The sequence below is a fragment of the Aspergillus nomiae genome (genome assembly GCF_001204775.2).
Source record: "Aspergillus nomiae NRRL 13137 chromosome Unknown contig00028, whole genome shotgun sequence".
Lineage (NCBI taxonomy): Eukaryota > Fungi > Ascomycota > Eurotiomycetes > Eurotiales > Aspergillaceae > Aspergillus > Aspergillus nomiae.
The window spans coordinates 101399-121912 of NW_015378083.1; the positions used below are offsets into that span (position 1 = coordinate 101399).

General features: G+C 48.6%; 4 protein-coding genes across 4 annotated transcripts; 3 read left to right on the top strand and 1 right to left on the bottom strand.

Moving 5' to 3' along the window:
- Positions 1–606: 606 nt before the first annotated feature.
- Positions 607–2378, top strand: ANOM_003202 (3-hydroxyisobutyrate dehydrogenase). The gene is made up of 3 exons (XM_015548459.1): positions 607–888; positions 1120–1310; positions 1555–2378. Exons 1-3 carry the CDS (start codon positions 732–734, stop codon positions 2293–2295), a joined length of 1089 nt encoding a protein of 362 aa, XP_015410531.1. The 5' UTR covers positions 607–731; the 3' UTR covers positions 2296–2378.
- Positions 2379–2760: 382 nt separating this feature from the next.
- Positions 2761–10651, bottom strand: ANOM_003203 (putative cell morphogenesis protein (PAG1); the record flags this gene model as incomplete). The annotated part of the gene is made up of 4 exons (XM_015548460.1): positions 2761–6240; positions 6293–9604; positions 9666–9896; positions 9956–10651. The coding sequence occupies 4 exons, from the start codon at positions 10649–10651 to the stop codon at positions 2761–2763; spliced, it is 7719 nt and encodes a 2572-aa protein (XP_015410514.1).
- A 2931-nt stretch (positions 10652–13582) lies between these two features.
- On the top strand, positions 13583–15745 carry cprA (NADPH--hemoprotein reductase cprA; the record flags this gene model as incomplete). Its single annotated transcript, XM_015548461.1, has 2 exons — positions 13583–15373; positions 15449–15745. 2 exons carry the CDS (start codon positions 13583–13585, stop codon positions 15743–15745), a joined length of 2088 nt encoding a protein of 695 aa, XP_015410498.1.
- Positions 15746–16496: 751 nt separating this feature from the next.
- Positions 16497–20214, top strand: ANOM_003205 (DDB1/RSE1 family protein; the record flags this gene model as incomplete). The annotated part of the gene is made up of 5 exons (XM_015548462.1): positions 16497–16631; positions 16705–17372; positions 17441–19347; positions 19402–19848; positions 19912–20214. Exons 1-5 carry the CDS (start codon positions 16537–16539, stop codon positions 20212–20214), a joined length of 3420 nt encoding a protein of 1139 aa, XP_015410499.1. The 5' UTR covers positions 16497–16536.
- Between the last annotated feature and the right edge of the window lie 300 nt (positions 20215–20514).

The following is a 20514-nucleotide window of genomic DNA, read 5'->3' on the forward strand; positions in this document are numbered from 1 at the left end:
AATCATCATGAAAAAGTTAGATTTCCAACTTGTACAAACTTCAGGAAAAGCCGACTATAACAAAATAGGATGAAACCCGAGAAAAAAGCGAAGGGTAAAATGAGTGATGAAATCGAAGGTTAGGAAAAGAAATCCATGGGAGGGAAGGTACGTCTATCCTGCACGTTGGCGTCAGTATACATCAACTTCGGTGTATAAACTATATGCAGCCTCAACAGGGTCTAAGTTATTAGTCTCCCTTACAGATCCGGCGCTTGCCCGCTAAACTCAAGGGCGTTAGGACTGTCTTTCACGTGAGAATATCGGCTCTCGGAGCTCCGCAGCCATTCCCGAAGAGGACTTCCCCGCATGGAGACGAACGGAGAGAGCGGAGAAGCTGGAGCGTCGAGAGCAAGTCAGACCACTTGGAGTTACCAAATCTTGTGCCTGAGAGGTTCCGATGCTCCCCTGGTGGGTGGATAGCTCGGGTAGCAACGGACAAAAATACCTCGTTTCCTTATTCCCGTCGAGTCCATCCACCCTCACGATTCTGACCTACCGTTGCAGCTGAAGCCAGCGTTTGAACTTTATTACCCGGCTTTGAAGGACATGGGTTGCACCGGAAGCCAAATATAATTATAGCTGTTCCCCCATTTCTTTCTCTCATCGTCTGCACGCCCGACGGAAAACACCCATACTTAATTTACCAGTCACCTGGTGCTCTGTCCAGTACACAGCCTTGAGTTGTCAAGATGAGCATGTCGCGTGCGCTATCCCTTCCTCTGCGGAGGGTGTCTGCCACTTCTCCTGTTCTACGTTTGTCGCCGTCAGCTTTCACAGCTACTAGAGCGTTCTCCAGTTCATTACGACGTGATGCTACATGGGGGTTTGTCGGGTTAGGCCAAATGGGTATGTTAATATTTTGTCTGGTTCAACTATAATCCCTATGCTTTCCCCGACCACCTAGAATGATCGACCTGTATACTGGGAGGCACTGGGCCACAGCTCCGATGTTTACTTAGCACTCCTTATCTCCTTACACCCGAACCCATTTTGAATAAACCATCTCGTTCTACTTCGCGCCTTTTACCTTTTCTAACCGCATGCACTACCGGGAACTAAACATCATTGTCTCCACAGGCTACGCCATGGCCAAGAACTTGCGCGCTAAGATCCCCGCATCTGACAAACTAATTATCCGCGACGTAAACGAAAATACCGCCAAAAGATTCGTCGAAGAGAACCAAGAAGCTGTCCGGAACAGTGGAGCTAAGGAAGACACCTCCAAGGTGCTTATCGCTCAAAACGCACGAGAAGTGGCGGAACAATCGGTAAGTTACGCGTTGTGTTTTATTTCCCCCCCACGGGAACAATTCATGCCACAAGGGTCTGCACAAACCTTGGTTAAAAGGAGTCACAATTATGGACTGGACAGTGCTATAAATCCACTCATGGACTCGAGTACTTGCATTGGCAAGAGGGACAAAAAAGAAGAAAAGAAAATGATTGGCATTATTTGCTTAGTTTCTCGTGGGGTTAAGAAAATGAAGTCACAAACTAAACTACCATCTCCAGACAGTGATAGTCACCAGCCTTCCGGAACCCGAACACGTCAAGGACGTCTTCTATTGTATGCTCCGCGATGGCGACCTCCCGGCCCTAGAAAAGGAGCGTTTGTTCATCGACACCTCCACAATCGACCCAGCTTCGTCCAAAGAAATTGCCAATGCTATCCACACAACACGCCAAGGGCGATTCGTCGACGCCCCGATGTCAGGCGGAGTGGTGGGGGCCCGCGCCGGCACGCTATCCTTTATGTTCGGGGCTTCATCGCAGACTGGAGAGCTCATTGATCGCGTACAGTCCGTTTTGATGCTCATGGGCAAGAAGGCATGGCACATGGGTAGTTCAGGAACAGGCGTTTCTGCCAAACTAGCCAACAACTATCTCCTGGCCATCAACAACATTGCTACCGCCGAAGTCATGAATCTGGGAATCCGTTGCGGGCTCGACCCCAAGGTTCTGGCCGATATGATCAATACGTCGACTGGTCGCTGCTGGCCGATGGAAATCAATAACCCTGTTCCGGGCGTGGTCGAGACCGCGCCAGCGTCGCGCGAATATGCCGGCGGGTTTGGCATAAGTTTAATGAATAAAGATCTTCGACTGGCTATTTCCGCTGCGGAGGAGTCCGGTACTCCTCTCGCCTTGGCCGATAAGGCCCGGGGGGTGTATAAAGCGGTGGAAGATGAGCATCGAGGTAAGGACTTCTCGGTGGTTTACAAATGGCTACAAGAGCAGTCGGCCACTCAATAGTAGCAAATTATGCTCGGATTGGTATCATTATTTCCTGGTTGATTTTCTTTTAGCGCTGCACTGTTTTGAGAACCCTACATAGTCTTCTGTTCTTTTTTTTCCCTCACTTTATATGCGATGATATATGCGGCAGAGCTAGAATTGCATTTGCGGGCAATTGGACAAATATAACGAGATTATAGGTGTATTCCTTTCGGGTTTGACCCAGATAATATACATAAGTCTAACTTCTACCGCAAGGAATAACTACTGGCCTGTATAAAACATCCCAGAGAGAAAAATCAATGACAAGCGGGTATGTAGTATATGTAATCTCCGAAATTGAATTGTGCAGAAACGCCCCCACATTGCACGGATTATCAGATTGAAGCAAAAAGTAACGTATGGCTGACAAGAAAAAAGGATGCTTATACAAACCAAGTATGCTCCGTAGGCGAAAATGCATTGCAAAGATGAATCGGATGCTTATTGACCCGGTGATGCCGGGTTGCTGACTGGACCCGTGAGATACTCTTGCGGCACTTTCGGCACACGGGGTGAACTTGCAGTCTGAGCCATAGCCCGGTGTTGAGCTCGGACAAGATCGCGCTGTCGCTCTTTATCTCGGTTATTCGCGGCGCCGCCAGTAAGCCGTCTCATACCACTGCGGATCATGGACTCAAGTGACGAGGACCCATCAGTTGCGCTACGTGTTTGGTTGAGTTGATGAGGTGCCAGTCTATTAGCTATGATACGCTCATCGAGATCATACATTCCTTCTTCCACCTCATCATCGGAGAGGAACGCAGATTCGTTGAAGCCAATAGGTGGACTGGCAAATTGGACACTGGATGACGTCGGGGAAAATAATTGATTGACAGGAGACGTGACAGAACGAGCGTGCGACACTGGGCGTAACGTTTGACTCGACGCCTGAGGTGTCAGTGCCACTGGTGAATGTACCCCAGGGCCGTCGAACCGGAAATTTGGGGGTCGAGATTCAGCGAGGCCGTTGTGGAAGGACGACGAGGAAGCTGTTCGGGCGAGAGACTTCCGTAAAATTGGGGCTGTTTGTTGATCATAAAGACTGGCGCTAGTGTCAACGTAGGCCCCTGTAAAGCCACGCAATGCCGAGTCTGGAATAGAGTCAATTGTCGGGTTACTTGTCTCGGTCTCCTCAAAAAAGTCGTCTAGGCTGTCCAGTTTCTGTACAATATCTCCAATATTGCCATCCGCCTGCGTGTCAATAGACTTCATCGTATCAGCCCGCATAGGGAAGAAGGAATCGTTGTATTCGTCCGCATGGAACTCTACTTCGGAGGGAGCGGTCTCTTGCACTTCTATGCGATCGACCTCAGCACAGGTGTAGAAGACAGCGTGGACGTTATGGCGGGTGATACTCGACTGGGTAGCAGGCATCGGGATGGACCATCCGCTGGGTTCTGGTATACCATACAGACTTTGAATACGCTCGTATTCTTTGCGGATAGCCCGAGATGAAGACGACGATGCCATACTCATCCGAAGGTGATGACGCTCCATAGGGTTTCCTGAGACAGTCATAATATGATCCATCACCTGCAGAGCCTGAGGGCAAAGATCGGTTTGCAAAAGACGCAAAAGGGGCGAGATCAAGTCAGGGCCATGGCATGTCACCTCTCCCCGTCGCATGTCGATTTCGGGAATGAGCACGCAAAGTATCTTCATGGTTTTGACCCTGAACCAATCAGTCGTGTTGGTCAACAAGCCCATGAGAAAGATAAGACTCTGGACATCTTGTCGAGGGAAGTAGTACGAGCGAATTTCCGTGATAATGTGGCTCAAGAAATCGTTCTCGGCCTTATACTGTCCATTTGCAAACCCGAGGAGAGACGCTGCAAGGCGGGGGCATCTCTCACTCTCAGCAACACGAGCTAACAACGTGGCACGAGCAAGTGTCTTCGGATCATCGACAGCAGGATCAAATTGATGTAGAAAGTGGGCCATGTTTGCTAAAATTGTGAAGAGAAGACGGTTACCATCACCCATGAGTTCGTTGTTTGGAAAACCACTCAAACGGTGCAGAACATCCAGTGTCAAGTTAAGCGATTCGCATGATTTCAAGCCTTTATAGACTAGATTCTGAAGACCATCAAATCCGCCCTCCCATTTAGGAGGCTGGCCTTTGATAAGCTCTGTGACAACCATTGGGTCACTCAGATCGACGCGCTCCATGAACTTTTCCAACATACCAATACTCTCAATAAACTCTGTCTCATGGATTGTGTTTAGACATGCACATGTGGTCCAAAACAATTGTGGATAGCGCAGAAGATCCGTTGGGGCCAAGGAACTAATTATAATCTTGAGCGTTGTGAGGATCTCCATCGAAAATGTCCGGTAGTCTGCTTCCTCATCCGCAATAGTATTTGACAGTCGAGCTAGCATATCTGCAAGCATCCTAGAATCCAACGACATGGATATGCAGCGAAATACCTGAAATGATCGACAGGCAAGATGTCGTACGGGGCAAGAAGTCGCCCAATTCAGAGCCTCTTTGGCCCAAAGATCATTTATACCTTCATATGCCAAACTGAAGAAATCAACAACCTGCCGAGTCACACTTCCCATTGACGGAGGAACACGGCTGCCGGTATCCTCTTCATCCTTGTCATTGAGGTCTTCGTATTCCCAGACCACCTTTGGGTCGCTTTTGCGGATAGACTCTACAAAATCTTCGATAGACTGCCTAGTTCCAGCTGAGGCGTCGTCTTCAAGCTTGGCAGCAATTAGTTCATGAATCAGGTGAACCAACATTTCTCTAGCCTGTTCTTGTACGGTGAGTGTGTAGTGATCCCAGAGAATCAGGACAACGTGAAGTAGCTTGACTACATCTTCCAGGGGAAGGGTAACGGGAGCAACCATCAAGTCCACGAGAAAGATAAGAGCGACTTGGCCAAGAGAAAGCCCTGCCTGTTTGTTCCCTACCGGGAGTACAGTTGCCAGGTCTGCGACATAAGGCAAACCCTTGATATCCGGCGGAGGCGGGGTTATATCTTTTCTCTCCTGTACCATATTCTTGGGAACAACTTGCAGCAAGAAAAACTCGATAACCTTTGAACCAGCAGGAGTTCCTGCAAGGAAAACAACAACTTGCTTAGCATACTCCACAAAGTTCTGTTCTTTACGCTCCAAGCAAAGACTAATAACAAAGTCAAGGACCAGCTGCACGTTCCCGCCGTGTGGACCTGTTGTCAGTGCTTGCCAAAGAGCTTGGACTTCATTTGGAAGTATAGTGCTGCCCCGAATAGTGATCTCGAAAAGGTTAGCTAAAAGCATATACGACCTGGCCGTGGGCCCGCCGTTGGGATCGACTTGAAGCTCAATTGTCTGTACCCATGGCAAAATAGCAGCAACCATGTTTCGTTGACTATCGGGCCGCAAGTTCCTGAAGTGTAAGGAGAATTCTGAAAAGAGAGTAAAAGCAAGGTCAGAGTGTTGTTTTGCTAAACGCTTAGACGTTTCAAACTGTGCTAGTTTGTATACTGCGGTGGTTTTGTCAGAAATGCTGATGTCGAAGTCTTGCAGTCTAGAGCTTTTCTGTTGGCGTTCCTCTAGGATGCGAAGAAGTTTGGCAGACTTCATTCTGATTTCCCGTTTCTGATTACCGAGGGTGACGAGGACTGCCCCCAAGATCCTCCAGAAGCCAAGCGGGTAGTCCGTGTGCTCGATGAGTACCGCAGAAACCACTTCAAAGTAACTCTCTAGAGCCTTGGGCCGTTCTGTGACATAGCACATCTCTATCGACCGTTCCAGCAGGTAAGCATGTTCTTTGTTGTGAACGATCAGATTCTTAAGTGCTCGTCTGCCAATCGCATGCCACTTATCACTGATAGTGCTAAAGATAATATCGATCCACGATAGCATTCGCCCCACATCGAATTGAAGCACTGAGCCACTTTCTGTAGTAATGCTGATAGGTCCCGCCTTCAAGAATTAGCTGACGACATCAGTCATGGGGGGTGAAGCAGGTACTTACACACAAAGATGCCATTGCGCTAAGCGCCGCTGCACGTAAATTCTTCTTTTCTATCTCCATGGCTGCTGCAGTGTTACGTAGGTCACCGGTTTCGCGCTGGTTTGTAATGGCAAGTTTTCGCATATTTTCCTCTCTCTGAGAGATCTGGGCCTGGTTTGGAGAGTATCCACACCAATCTTCCATGAGAGAGAACGCGGACTTTCTGGATTCGAATGGTATCCAACGTGAAGAATCCTTTGTGCGATGGATTCCCTCAAAAAGCTCTTCCATTAGCCCGCAGTAGTGAAATCGTAGCCGCTGGAATTCCCAATCATTCTGAACTTCAGCATCACTCAAAAATATCCGTAGATCTTTCGCGTATGTAACGAGATTGTTGACGATCCAGTCGTCATTATACACTTCTGGCTCCTGCAGAAAATGCGATGTAAGCTTGTAAACATGTGTGACTTCCGTCCGCAGCCTATCTGTTCTTCGATTGCGTCTTGGGCTGCTCGGAGATCGGTGGTGCGTGCCAATGCGAATCTTAGCCTCCTCGTTGCAGGTTGTGACGGCGTACTGGAGTGACTCAAGCAAGGTACGATAAAGATTAGTATTTATGGAACCCAAAGCGACAACAATTGCATTGCGGATGGAGGCCCTCTCAGCTGACAGCAACGGAATTACAAATGCAAAGAGGCTCCTGGCGGAACTGATCTTGTCATTTGATTGCTGGGAACCTTTAGAAGATTTCCGCGCATGTTGGGCATTGGCTAGCTGGCTCTGAGACTGGGCGCCTACACTGTTGACAGTCGTGCAGGCCATGACCAAGTAAAGCTTCCACTGTTCGATCAGAATCTCAGCAGTCATATGGAACCTTCCATGGGGGCGGGCCTGTGTGGCATCCAAGGGGCCATATGGAGGATGTTGGGGATTTTCAGCAAGTCCCGTTATCGTTTTGTGCATCTGAACAAGTCTTGCGCATACAATCTCCCGCCCGAGAGTAACAGCAAACGGACAAGTCTCAAAACTGATCCGGATAATATTCGGAAACACCTTTGACCACAATGTCGAATCGTATGACACTTCACTGCTACACAGTTCGATAAGTGTGTTTTGTGATGCACTCCTCCGCTTTCCTTTCTGAATGCGGCTTCTCTCGGCAACGGTGAGCTGCTCATCACTTACATTCAAGATCTGGTGAGAGTCGGCCTCGAGAATCTTGATTATTCGTGTGTTCTCCTTACCAAGCGCCCTATCAAACTCCGTGATAAGCCGCAGCACGGTTATGGCGAAAGCTCGCACCCTTCTAGACTGCGAGCACAGAAAGAATAGGCCATGGGATTCAATCTCTTCAACATGAGCCAGGACGCTAGAGAGGTCAAGCTGTAAGGCGCGGCTACCAGAGCCAGACTTATCACCCGAATCAGCTGCGACGGCTCCCTTACTCTTGTGCTTGATCTCCTCTATCCAAATCTCCAACAACTCAACATACAGCCTCAACGTAGACTCTATATGACCCGGACCAAGCATGCCTTCATCTGACATTGTTGAGTACCTTGCATCAAAGTTAAAAATGAATCGAGCAAAGCCTATAGTTACCTGCTGCGCGTGGCATTGTCTGGCAATCGCCTTCAAAGACTCTGCGGATGAGAAGGCTATATTGGATTGCACGTGCGCGGTGCCAGTACAGAGCAAATTGATCAACGAGTTAAACGGTATATGATCTGACAAGCACCGGGGTAGTGCCTGAACGGCAACATGAAGCAAATCGTAAAAGCCTTGCCTTTGATCCAATGCGTTTATATGATCATCGCGTCTCCCAAAGCCGAATGCCTCTGAGATCGGGGTCTTCGGAGTCGCGCCTCCAAACTTCTCATCCAAGGCGGCCTGGCCACCGAATGTGTTGTCACAGAGAAGGGTGATTTTACCCAATATCTCGCAGAAGCGGATATAGTAAGTCCTAACGTTGTCACTCAGCCTGGAAGTGTTGACGGGGCGTGGCCGTGCATCGTCTCGGCTTTCGAAAGCAGTTGGCAACCGCGGGTCCGCAAGGAATTGGGGCCGTAGCAGATTAGTCGATGCTGATATGTCAGTGAAAGGGTTCGGTATCGACCCAGTTGGAAACGGAGGGCATAGTTGGTCACAATTCTCAAGGTCGGTAACTATAGCAAGGAACGATCTAATGCCGATGACCATCTTCTCTGGCTCCATCTGCTCGATCTTCAATTCTTTGCCGGATAGGAAAAGATCCGAATTTATCATAGGGAATATGATGTTACGAAAACAAACCTCCGGATGTTTGAATCCAATCATCCGCACCAGTTGAATCAAAGGCTCCGTGACCGCCTGCTCGGTGCTCAAGTATGTTCTCTTGCCCACGGGTAGCGCAATTTTAGCTATTTCATCAACCTTTCGGAGAGTAGCCGTCGGAGACTCTGAGTAGCGAAAAAAGTACGTCCAAAGCAAGCGGCACATGGCATGGAGAGCTGGTCCCCTGGTAGGACGGTCCTTTAGCCTTGGTGGCAGCCCTAAAATGACGGACAACCACTGGGAAGAAAAGTTCTCTTTAGATGAAACACACAAGAGTAAAACGTGGAGAGGGAAAGAAGCAGCCCAGTGGCGAGGTTTGGTCAGCATTTGTGACAGGCGCGATTGAACTAAATCCAAGAAGTCCTTCCACCGAGGCAGAGATAAATCGCAGTTGGGATTCGCCGCAACCGGGAGAAGCAGTTTCTCAAAGATATAGCAGTAAGCCTGCTTGACCCGCTGCCCATGCGCATTAACAAACAACCGTGCCAATGACCGCATGAAGTCGCACGACTTAGGCCATGCGTCTGGATGGGTCCTGATCCGGAGATGTCTCATCCCTAATATCAAAAGCTCAGCTCTGGCATCGCCGTCCTTTGAAGGTCCCCGAAGTGTCTCTTCCTTTTGGTACCGTTCCAATTCCGTGGTAAAGCGGGTCGTGACACTTATGAAGTTTGTTTCACTCATTATTCCGAGCAGTTGTGAGTATATCCTCCAATTAGCTATGCGAAGTGGAGAGGCTGCGACCTGGTCCGGATCAACCGTCTTGAGTTGACCAAACACAATTTCTTCCAATCGCTCAGCCATATCGACTGTGATAGAAGCAAGACTACTCTGGTTGAAAATCTCAATCAAGACTCGGCAAACGAGATATACCGATACGGTTGCACGACGCTCAGCCAAAATGACATCGTCACTCCTGGGAAAGATTGGGTTAGGAGAAGGGTGATCTGACTGAGCAGCCGTTTCAGCAGCCACTTGGGGGGGTTCTGTATTCCGCCGTATAAGTAAGCCGTTCTCCTTTGGCTGGCAAGATTAGGGATGATTAGCTAGCGGACATCTACTCGCAGGGAAGCTTCAACCATACTTGATTAAGTACTTGTTTGGCCATGATCGCAGCATCGCCTTTGGCTTTACGCCAAAACATGATTGTATCAATCAAAGGTTTCGGCTTTTGCCGTGCGATATGGCCAAGGGCGGAGATCAACTGATCAAAGCTAGGGTCTGCTCCCGGTCCGCACACCATTTCCACAGGCACATCAGACTCGCCTAGTTTCATAATGGCTTGGTTTATCTTGTTGTCCGCCTGGCCAACAAACTTATCCCACAGTCAGCTGCTATTACAGGTATACTTGAGCTGGGTCGAAATGCGCTTACAGAGTTGAAAAGATGGTGTAAGGCATATTCCCCCACTGTCTTTGATTCTGTATGATGATTCTTTGAATGTGACCGACTATGAGAGCGTGGTTTCCCACTCGAGTTCATCCTTCTATGTGCTGGGTTCGCGGGTCCGCCCTCGGCGGCTTCATCTGTATCCCGATCTTCGATGGTGCTCAACATGCCCTGCGGAGTATGAGCCGTCCCGTTGGTCCCCTGGTTCTGATGAAATGTATGCATATCCAGCTGCTCCAGTCGGCCCAGTGGGGAATTATCTTGCTCAACGCTAACGCCACGCCCGAGAGACGCGATCATCTCTGGGCTCAGAGGACTATTGGAGGTGGAGGAGGCGGCAAAGCTGGGGTTGCGAGAGTGCTGGATCCCATGAACAATCGAAGTCTGGCGATGATGTCCGTATGAGTTAGAAGGACGCCTCTCCAGAGTAGCATCGTAGCCAGCGCCGGGGCGTCCGGAAGCAGTCTCGGGGCTTTTGGAGTGAGAGTGGCCGCGGCGAGTATTTTGAGGTTGAAGGGTGGAAGGGGTGAGCGTGGAGGGGTCGGTTGGTCTTCCTCTAACGGCGGACGTTTCTCGACTGTGAACGGTGGAAGATGGAGTGCTTCTAGTCACTAACCGTTCCGGTGGAGATGCGAAGGTATGGTGCGACGCGAGACCTGACTCGTCAGGGATGAGGGGCATTGTTGTTGGCTGGACGGGGCCTGCTTTGATTGATGGGTGTGAAGCCACTAGACATGCATAGAATTCAGATTAGTTGATCGATCGTCAAAGTATCATAAAATTTATAGGATAAATATTGATGCAGGAATTCCCTGAAGAAAGGCTGGTATTCAAACCGTTGGAGAGTCATCAGGGACACATACTGTTGTACTGCGTCTTTTTATTCAACCTGGATTCATTGCTTACTGAGGCTCACATCTACTGGAGCGAAAGAATCCAAGGGCAATGCAGAGCAGCACATTGTTGCTCAGCAGCCCGAAGATGGCGGAGAATAAAGTGAGATGGTGGTGGTGTCCAAGGATGATGTCTGACTGGTGAGCTTTGTCCTAATGGGCAGTCGTTTGTTCGCGACCGAAAGCACGGGTCTTCTATGGGCACCACGAGTGGGAAGGGGGGGGGGAATAAAAATCCATGGTACTCGTCCACAGTAACTTGTAGATTAGGTTTCAAAAGCTATATTATTAAAAAATAATTATAAAACAAAAAGATAGGTTTAAAGCTGATATAGCCTATCTGCAGCCTTATTTGCACATAAAAGTGTTTCGCGTACCGCAATTTCCTTCGGAAACGGGCGGATCTGGTACTAAGGTAAGCTCTCGTCATGACATATGTAAATAAATATATATTTCTTCTACATATATTTCTAGTCTTACCATCAGGTCCATGACAACCTACTTATGCATTCCAATACAGTCCAGATTTCCCCGCAGAGAACCAAGAAAATACAAGGGTTGGCGGAGTATCTTCAATATAGAGTGTTCCGCAATTAACGCTTGTGGGGTTCGAGAAAGATCTGATGGAGTACGTACTTAACATCTCTCAATCATGCCCTTCCCTAGCCCACTGAATACCGGACATGAACTGGTGGGCTTAATGCGACTTAAAACGCTGCCAAGTAGTCAAGCTATTCGGGATAATGATTTCTTGGAGTTGTGGCAAATGGCTTAACGTTCAATGATATATACCGTGAACGAGTACCAATATTATCTGATTGAGACTTTACATTGCCTGTGGATGATAATGATTTTATTACGATAAGAACAGGAAATTTGAAGATGGAAGAGAGGAGATGCCGTGAACTTCCTGACATGCCTCGATTGCCTAATTTTGCCGGCCTTGTATGGCAGGAGGCAATAATTGAGTATTAGGGGAAAAGGACAAGTTGCTAGAATCAAGCTGAGGTCATTCGAGTCTGGCAGATGATACCATCGCGCAGCAACATGTCATGACGGCTGAATGTAGCAGCTAGATAGATCACATCGAGTTTGACAGCAAAGGTGAAGAAGAAACCGTAGGTATAACAAAGGTGGTTGGTCCTCCTGCTCTGAGCGCAAGCATAACTTCCAGTTCTCCGGTCCTCCGTAGAAAGCTCGCACTTGAACCGCACGGCGCGGAATCACTTCCGTACACTTCCAGACATCCGATTAGTCACTCATAATGATCGGAGTATCAGCATGGATGCATATCCGCCTACTGTGTACACGCGGAACTCTTGAACACAGTAGTCCACCGAAACCAACGGAAGAAATGATTTTCACAGCGTTAGCGTACGCAGGACGTACTGAGTGCGGACTTAGTGATTGGGTTGGAATAGTGCTGTTTCATAGATGATCGGCAGCAAAACTCAACATACTCCGAGACCTTCAGATGTGTCACGTGCCAATTGATGCATACTACATAGGTAGAAGAAATTCATGATGATAACTTGATGAAGCAATGCAGTCGACCACTCTGAGCCTATTAAGTCTCTGTTGCACTATGTACATGCAAGATCAGGGAATACAGAAATTACAGGAGCTGTGTCTATGTCTATTCACGACGGTTGCAGTCTTGTCCATTCCTCGCTCAGCGTGCAGGAAAGGCGGAACTCGGCTACTAACCAACGGTGCTCGGCAGCCTTAGTCGGGAGTTTCCTCATATGGAATAATGGAAACCAAAAGTCATCCAAAGTCGCCCCCAGACTCCGCTCACCTCCATGAATGTTTTCACATCGAGTCAGCACCGAAGTTTCCTTCCGAACCCAACTTACGCTCGGCCTGACTGTCGGGCTTTCGTGCTTCCCCACAATTAGAATGGGGTATATATAAACCTTGGTCCTGTCACTTTGATAATCGTAGTTGGTTTCCTCAAAGATATTACCTCGAGTTTATTATTGAGAGAAAGGATTCTGCTGTGGGCTTATCTACTGCTGGGATAAGTTATTTCACTTAAGCTACCCTGGTCAATACGGGTCAATTGATTCTTATCTTCAATTCTTTGACAAAGAGTTAATTTGTCGTCGCATTCCATTCCGTACTAAATTCACCTCGCGCTCGCCTTCACACCGCAATCATAAGACGATCTCGTCTTGTTGGGGCTCGTATCCCTTTCTGCCATCCAATCCCGAGACCAGCGCCGGGGCCATCCGAGGTTCTAGGGCCAAAAAAAAAAGAGGGCAGGACCTGAGGAAAAGGCCACGATTGCCTCTGATACTCACTCCGCCTACTACTTTAAGTTTCCACCCTCTCCACCCATCTCTTTAACTCAACCTCTCCGGTGTCCGGCCCCGAAATTATGCGGTCCGCTTAGAGGGTGGATTCGGCATCTTTTAGTTCCTTCGATCAGACCACAGCTCCCTTCTTCTCTACTTCTTGTACTGTGTGTTCCGTTCTTCTACCTCTTTCTTCTATTGTCTGTTTTTATTTTCTTCTTCTTCTCTGTTGGAACACGCTGTCAGTATCGGCGTCTTCCAACATTAGAATTGATTTGTGGTGGTTGACACCACCATCGGTGAAGATAAGGGGGTGATTCTTACCCTTCTTTGCCCCATTTTGCCTGCCTCCCTCTCGTTCTCCGTCCCACCTTACTCGGATACTTGTTTGAATCCTCACCCTCCCCCATAGCGAAGCCAGTATGGCGCAACTCGACACTCTCGATCTGGTGGTCCTAGTGGCGCTTTTGGTGGGTAGCGTTGCCTACTTCACCAAGGGCACTTACTGGGCCGTCGCCAAAGATCCTTATGCCTCTTCAGGTCCAGCGATGAATGGTGCCGCCAAGGCAGGAAAGACTAGAGATATTTTGGAGAAAATGGAAGAAACTGGCAAGAACTGCGTTATTTTCTACGGTTCCCAGACTGGAACTGCAGAGGACTACGCCTCGAGATTGGCCAAGGAAGGATCTCAGAGATTCGGTCTCAAAACTATGGTTGCTGATTTGGAAGATTATGACTACGAAAACTTGGACAAATTCCCCGAAGACAAGATCGCCTTCTTTGTTCTGGCGACTTATGGCGAGGGCGAGCCTACGGATAATGCTGTCGAGTTTTATCAGTTCATCACCGGTGAAGATGTTGCTTTTGAAAGTGGCGCGTCCGCGGAAGAGAAGCCGCTGTCCGCTCTCAAGTATGTCACTTTCGGTCTTGGTAACAATACCTATGAGCACTACAACGCCATGGTTCGCAATCTGGACGTCGCTCTGCAAAAACTTGGTGCCCAACGTATCGGTTCTGCTGGTGAAGGTGATGACGGCGCTGGCACAATGGAAGAAGACTTCTTGGCTTGGAAGGAACCTATGTGGACCGAACTCTCTGAGGCCATGGGTCTCCAGGAGCGCGAGGCTGTTTATGAGCCGGTGTTCAGTGTCACAGAAGATGAGTCTAAGAGTGCCGAAGACGAAACGGTTTATCTTGGCGAGCCTACCAAGGGTCATCTCGAAGGCCAACCCAAAGGCCCATTCTCAGCCCACAACCCGTTCGTTGCGCCTATTGTCGAGTCTCGTGAGCTATTCACTGTAAAGGATCGTAACTGCCTGCACATGGAAATTAGCATCGCCGGAAGCAACCTCACCTATCAAACCGGTGATCACATTGCTGTTTGGCCGACAAACGCTGGTGCCGAGGTGGACCGGTTCCTACAGGTTTTTGGACTTGAAGAGAAGCGTCATTCGGTTATTAACATCAAGGGCATTGATGTGACGGCTAAGGTTCCGATCCCGACCCCTACCACCTATGATGCCGCCGTTCGTTACTATATGGAAGTCTGTGCCCCTGTTTCCCGACAGTTTGTCTCGAGTCTGGCTGCTTTTGCTCCCGATGAGGCGACAAAGACAGAAATTCAGCGTTTGGGCAACGATAAGGATTATTTCCACGAGAAGATCACCAACCAATGTTTCAATATTGCCCAGGCTCTTCAAAGCATTACTTCCAACTCTTTCTCTGCCGTCCCGTTCTCTTTGCTCGTTGAAGGCCTCAACAAGCTCCAGCCTCGTTATTATTCTATCTCGTCATCTTCCCTTGTCCAGAAGGACAAGATCAGTATCACTGCCGTTGTGGAATCCGTCCGTTTGCCTGGTGCCTCCCACCTTGTCAAGGGTGTGACGACGAATTACCTCCTTGCGCTCAAGCAGAAGCAAAATGGTGAACCTTCTCCTGACCCTCACGGCTTGACGTACGCTATCACTGGTCCGCGCAACAAGTACGATGGCATTCATGTTCCTGTTCACGTCCGTCACTCGAATTTCAAACTGCCATCCGATCCCTCGAGACCCATTATCATGGTTGGACCTGGTACCGGTGTCGCACCTTTCCGTGGCTTTATCCAAGAACGTGCTGCCTTGGCGGCTAAAGGCGAGAAGGTCGGCACAACCGTCCTGTTCTTTGGGTGCCGTAATCGCAATGAGGATTTCCTGTATCAGGACGAATTCAAGGTATGATTTCCCTCACATCTGCCCTTCCCCCTTCAGATCCCCATGGACCCTTAGTTCTAACAGGTTTTACTACAGGCTTATGAGGAACAACTTGGTGATTCCTTGAAGATCATTACTGCATTTTCTCGCGAGGGCTCTCAAAAGGTTTATGTCCAGCATCGGTTGCGTGAACAAGCTGAGCTGGTCAGCGACCTTCTGAAACAGAAAGCCACATTCTACGTTTGTGGAGATGCCGCCAACATGGCACGTGAGGTCAATCTGGTGCTTGGTCAGATTATTGCCCAACAGCGTGGTCTTCCCGCCGAGAAGGGTGAGGAGATGGTCAAGCATATGCGCAGCAGTGGAAGCTACCAGGAGGATGTCTGGTCATGATTCTTCCATGGCCGTTTCTTTTAAATGAACATGACTTCTTTTCCCTTCTCATGCCTAGATGATCTTTGCATATATACTCCGCCTGTTTTTCCTTTTTATATTTTGTTGTCTTTCGGCGTGATTCATGTATGCCTAGCACTTCTTTTTGGCCTTCATGCGGTGGGCGACATGATTATTTGATCATGGCAAAACACAGCTCGCCAAGGGAGGGATGATAGACTTGACGGTTCGAAAATGTTTCAAGAATTATGTACGGAACTTAACACTACATTTGATCACGTGTGATGTCCGGAACTTGGTAATAAATACATTTGTTTCTTTGGAAATTTTGAACATTACGTGGTGCAAATACAATGATTAGGAAAGCCTAAGTATTTAAAATACACACATGTATAAGTACTTTAAATATGTATTGAATAAAAGTATAGAGATGTGAAAGTTCAAGGCTGTAGGTGGTGTTCGGCCATAGCCCGGAGTTAATGTCTTGGAAGGCACCGCAACATCGTCATTGCGACTTTTACCTCAAGTCCCGAACTGGTCCTACGTACCAGTCCCTCTCTTTTCGGTCCCTTTACTATCAACTCATCCCAGCTTGTAGTCTCGTCGTTAGAGATGTGGATATTTTTCAAAAATTGAATATACGATATTACGATCTGGAGTCAACGTGTAATTCTCCGTACTCTGTTGGATCTGACGGGTGATCGTGCTATCATCTCCCCGCAGTGGTCTCCACTGCAAAAAGCTCATTCCGGATCGTCGATTGCGAGCTCATAGAACATCAGGCTATCGAGATGGCTTATGTCGTGCCAATACATAAGGCGAGCAGCGTGCGTCATGCGATCAAGCTGCAGTTCTTGAACCCAGAGGAGGAATCCTTGGTTGTTGCGTTGGTGACCACAATCCACCGGTCGGCCTCTGGCTGCAAGGCACATGTTACTAATATATCCAATTTGTCATAGGAAGGCCAATCGACTGGAAATTTATACGCTTACCCCCGATGGGTTGAATCTTGCTGCGTCGTGTACTCTATACGCCAAAGTGTCGATGCTGGCTCGGCTTCCTGCCCCCGCCCATTCACCCACCGATCACCTTTTCGTTGGCACAGATCGGTACACCTACTGCACTCTATCATGGGACAGTACGCAAAATCGGATACGAACAGAAAGAAACTATGTCGACATTGCTGACCCGTCGTCGCGAGAATCGCAAACTGGTAACCGATGCTTGATAGACCCGAGTGGTCGGTTCATGACGCTGGAGGTCTACGAGGGCTTGGTGGCTGTGGTGCCGATTGTACAATTGCCTGGCCGGAAAAGGGGAAGGGCTGCAGCTGTTCCTACTGGGCCTGATGCGCCAAAAGTCGGCGAGCTCGGAGAGTTGACGACAGCGAGGATTGACGAGCTCTTTGTACGCTCCTCTGCATTCCTCCATGTGCAGTCTGGATTACCGCGCTTGGCTTTACTTTACGAGGACAATCAGAAGAAGGTTAGATTGATGGTTAGAGAGTTGAATTATACCTCTGCCACGGCGAGCACAAGTGCAGACGCTACATTAACGCATATAGCCGACTTTGCACAAGAGCTAGATCTTGGAGCCTCCCACCTTATACCCGTGCCCGCTCCACTAGGTTAGTCTCCCTGTGCCATGTGATAGAGCATTCCCTCTACTACCGCACTCCCGGACTGACAGTTCTAGGTGGTCTTCTCATCCTTGGCGAAACATCTATTAAATATGTTGATGACGATAACAATGAAATAATCTCTCGGCCCCTAGATGAAGCAACGATATTTGTCGCTTGGGAAGGAGTGGATAGCCAGCGATGGTTGTTGGCCGATGATTATGGAAGGCTATTTTTCTTAATGCTTGTTTTAGACTCGGATAACCAGGTTCAGGGTTGGAAGTTGGATCATCTGGGAAATACATCACGAGCTTCTGCTTTGGTATATCTTGGCGGTGGGATTGTATTTGTAGGATCTCATCAAGGGGATTCTCAAGTACTTCGAATCGGCAATGGCTCTTTTGAAATTATCCAAGCCCTGTCCAATATTGCCCCTATATTGGATTTCACCATAATGGACCTCGGGAACCGCACAAGTGAAAGCCAAACCCATGAATTCTCGTCCGGGCAGGCTCGAATTGTCACAGGCTCAGGCGCTTTCGATGACGGGACCCTCCGAAGTGTGCGCAGTGGTGTTGGAATGGAGGAACTGGGCGTTTTGGGTGACATGGAACACATCACAGATCTATGGGGATTGCAGGTCCACGCTGGAGGGGATACACTGGATACACTCCTTGTTACCTTTATTGATGAAACTCGTGTATTCCACTTCAGTCCCGAGGGTGAGGTAGAAGAATTGGATCATTTCCTTGGACTGAGTCTTTCGGAGAACACACTTCTCGCAGCCAACTTGCCTGGGGGCCGAATATTGCAGGTTACTGAGCAACGGGTGCTTATCGCGGATTTGGAAGGTGGAATGGTCGTGTACCAGTGGGCACCGCCGAATGGGCTGGTCATCACCGCTGCTTCTGCCAACGATGATTCAATGGTGCTTGTTATTGGAGGCGAGCTTATGACCGTCTTGGATATCCGGAATGAGGTGCAGGTAGTGACGGAGAAGAAATTTGGGGCTGATAGCCAAGTGTCTGGTGTTACGGTTCCTGCATCGCCAACTGAAGTTTGTGTTGTTGGATTCCCTCAACTTGCCAAGGTGTCCGTCCTCAAGCTTCAAGACTTGACTGAAGTGCATACTACATCGCTGGGCCCAGCCGGAGAAGCTTTCCCACGATCCGTTCTCGTTGCGGACGTGCTCGCGGATAGTCCTCCTACCCTTTTCATCTCAATGGCAGATGGTAGTGTTATCACTTACTCGTTTAAGATGGATGACTACTCCTTAAGCCAAATGAACAAACTAATTCTTGGGTCTGAGCAGCCAACTTTCAAGAAACTGCCAAGGGGTGACGGACTTTTTAATGTCTTTGCGACATGCGAGAATCCAAGCCTGATATATGGCTCCGAAGGCCGTATTATATACTCTGCAGTAAATTCTGAGGGGGCTTCTCGCGTCTGTCATTTTAACTCGGAGGCCTATCCTGGATCTATTGCAGTGGCTACACCACACGAGCTCAAGATCGCTCTGGTCGATCGGGAGAGGACGACCCAGATCCAAACGCTTCAAATCGGTGCAACCGTACGCAGAGTCGCTTATTCACCTTCGGAAAAGGCGTTCGGCATCGGAACAATAGAGCGTAAACTTGCAGACGGGGCGGAAATTGTCACAAGCCGATTTATGCTCGCTGATGAGGTTCTGTTTAGACAGCTCGATTCATTTGAATTGAGACCGGAGGAGTTAGTGGAAAGCGTTGTTCGCGCAGAATTCCCGGCGGGCAAGGGTGAAAATGGACGTGAAACGATGAAGGATCGGTTCGTCGTTGGAACGGCTTATCTTGACGATGAAGGGGAAGAGTCGATTCGAGGTCGAATACTAATGTTTGAAGTTGACAATGGCCGGAAACTGACAAAGGTTGCCGAATTACCTGTCAAGGGGGCATGTCGTGCTCTGGCTATGTTAGGAGACAAGATTGTAGCTGCACTTGTCAAAACAGTAAGTGATAGTTGACCCGATTGTTGTGAATCCGTGTCTGACGAAGCCTTTCAGATCGTTATTTATAAGGTAGTGAACAACAATTTCGGTGCAATGAAATTGGAAAAGCTTGCCAGTTTCAGAACATCGACCGCGCCGGTGGATGTGACCGTGGTAGGCAATGTGATTGTGGTCTCAGATCTCATGAAGAGTGTATGTCTTGTGGAGTTTAAGGAAGGGGAAAACGGCCTTCCTGATTCATTAACGGAAGTGGCTCGCCACTTCCAGACCGTTTGGGCCACGGGAGTCGCCTGCATCGACAAGGACACTTTCTTAGAGAGCGATGCGGAAGGAAACTTGATCGTTCTCCGTCGGAACCTCGCTGGAGTTGAAGAGGACGATAGGCGCCGGCTAGAAGTAACCGGGGAAATCTCACTAGGCGAAATGGTCAACCGTATCCGGCCAGTTAACATTCAACAATTGGCAAGCGTAACAGTCACCCCGCGAGCCTTCCTAGGCACGGTATGTGATTTCCCTTCACCCTCCCTCTTTGTAATACACCACTAACTGAGATTGCACAACCAGGTGGAGGGCTCTATTTACCTGTTCGCCATAATCAATCCAGAACACCAGGATTTCCTAATGCGTCTACAAGCGACAATGGCGGGCAAGATCGAGTCATTGGGCGAGATGCCATTCAACGAATTCCGGGGATTCCGCAGTATGGTCCGAGAAGCAAAGGAACCATACCGTTTTGTGGATGGCGAGTTGATTGAACAGTTCTTAAACTGTGAGCCTAATGTGCAGGAGGAGATTGTCAATTCAGTGGGCATGATGAATGTCCACGAGGTGAAAGTTATGATAGAAGCATTGAGGCGACTGCACTAGAATTGTCCATTATTAAAGAGTATCATCCGCCTATGTCTAGACGGGTTAGGGCTTGATTGTGTGGATGTATTTAGGATGGAACGGATTAATTATTGCTCAATAACAATGAGATTGATGTGCAATATAGTGTGGTTTTTGGACAAGCCTGATAAAAAACGCCGATCAGGTATAAAATTTCTATAGACTCACTCTACCCTGTATATTTCAGTGATATATGGTGGCGATTGTACTTCACCAAACAAGGCAAACTCTCAGAAGAGTGCAAGAAGGTCCTCAAATGGATGTCAATGTCAACGTCCG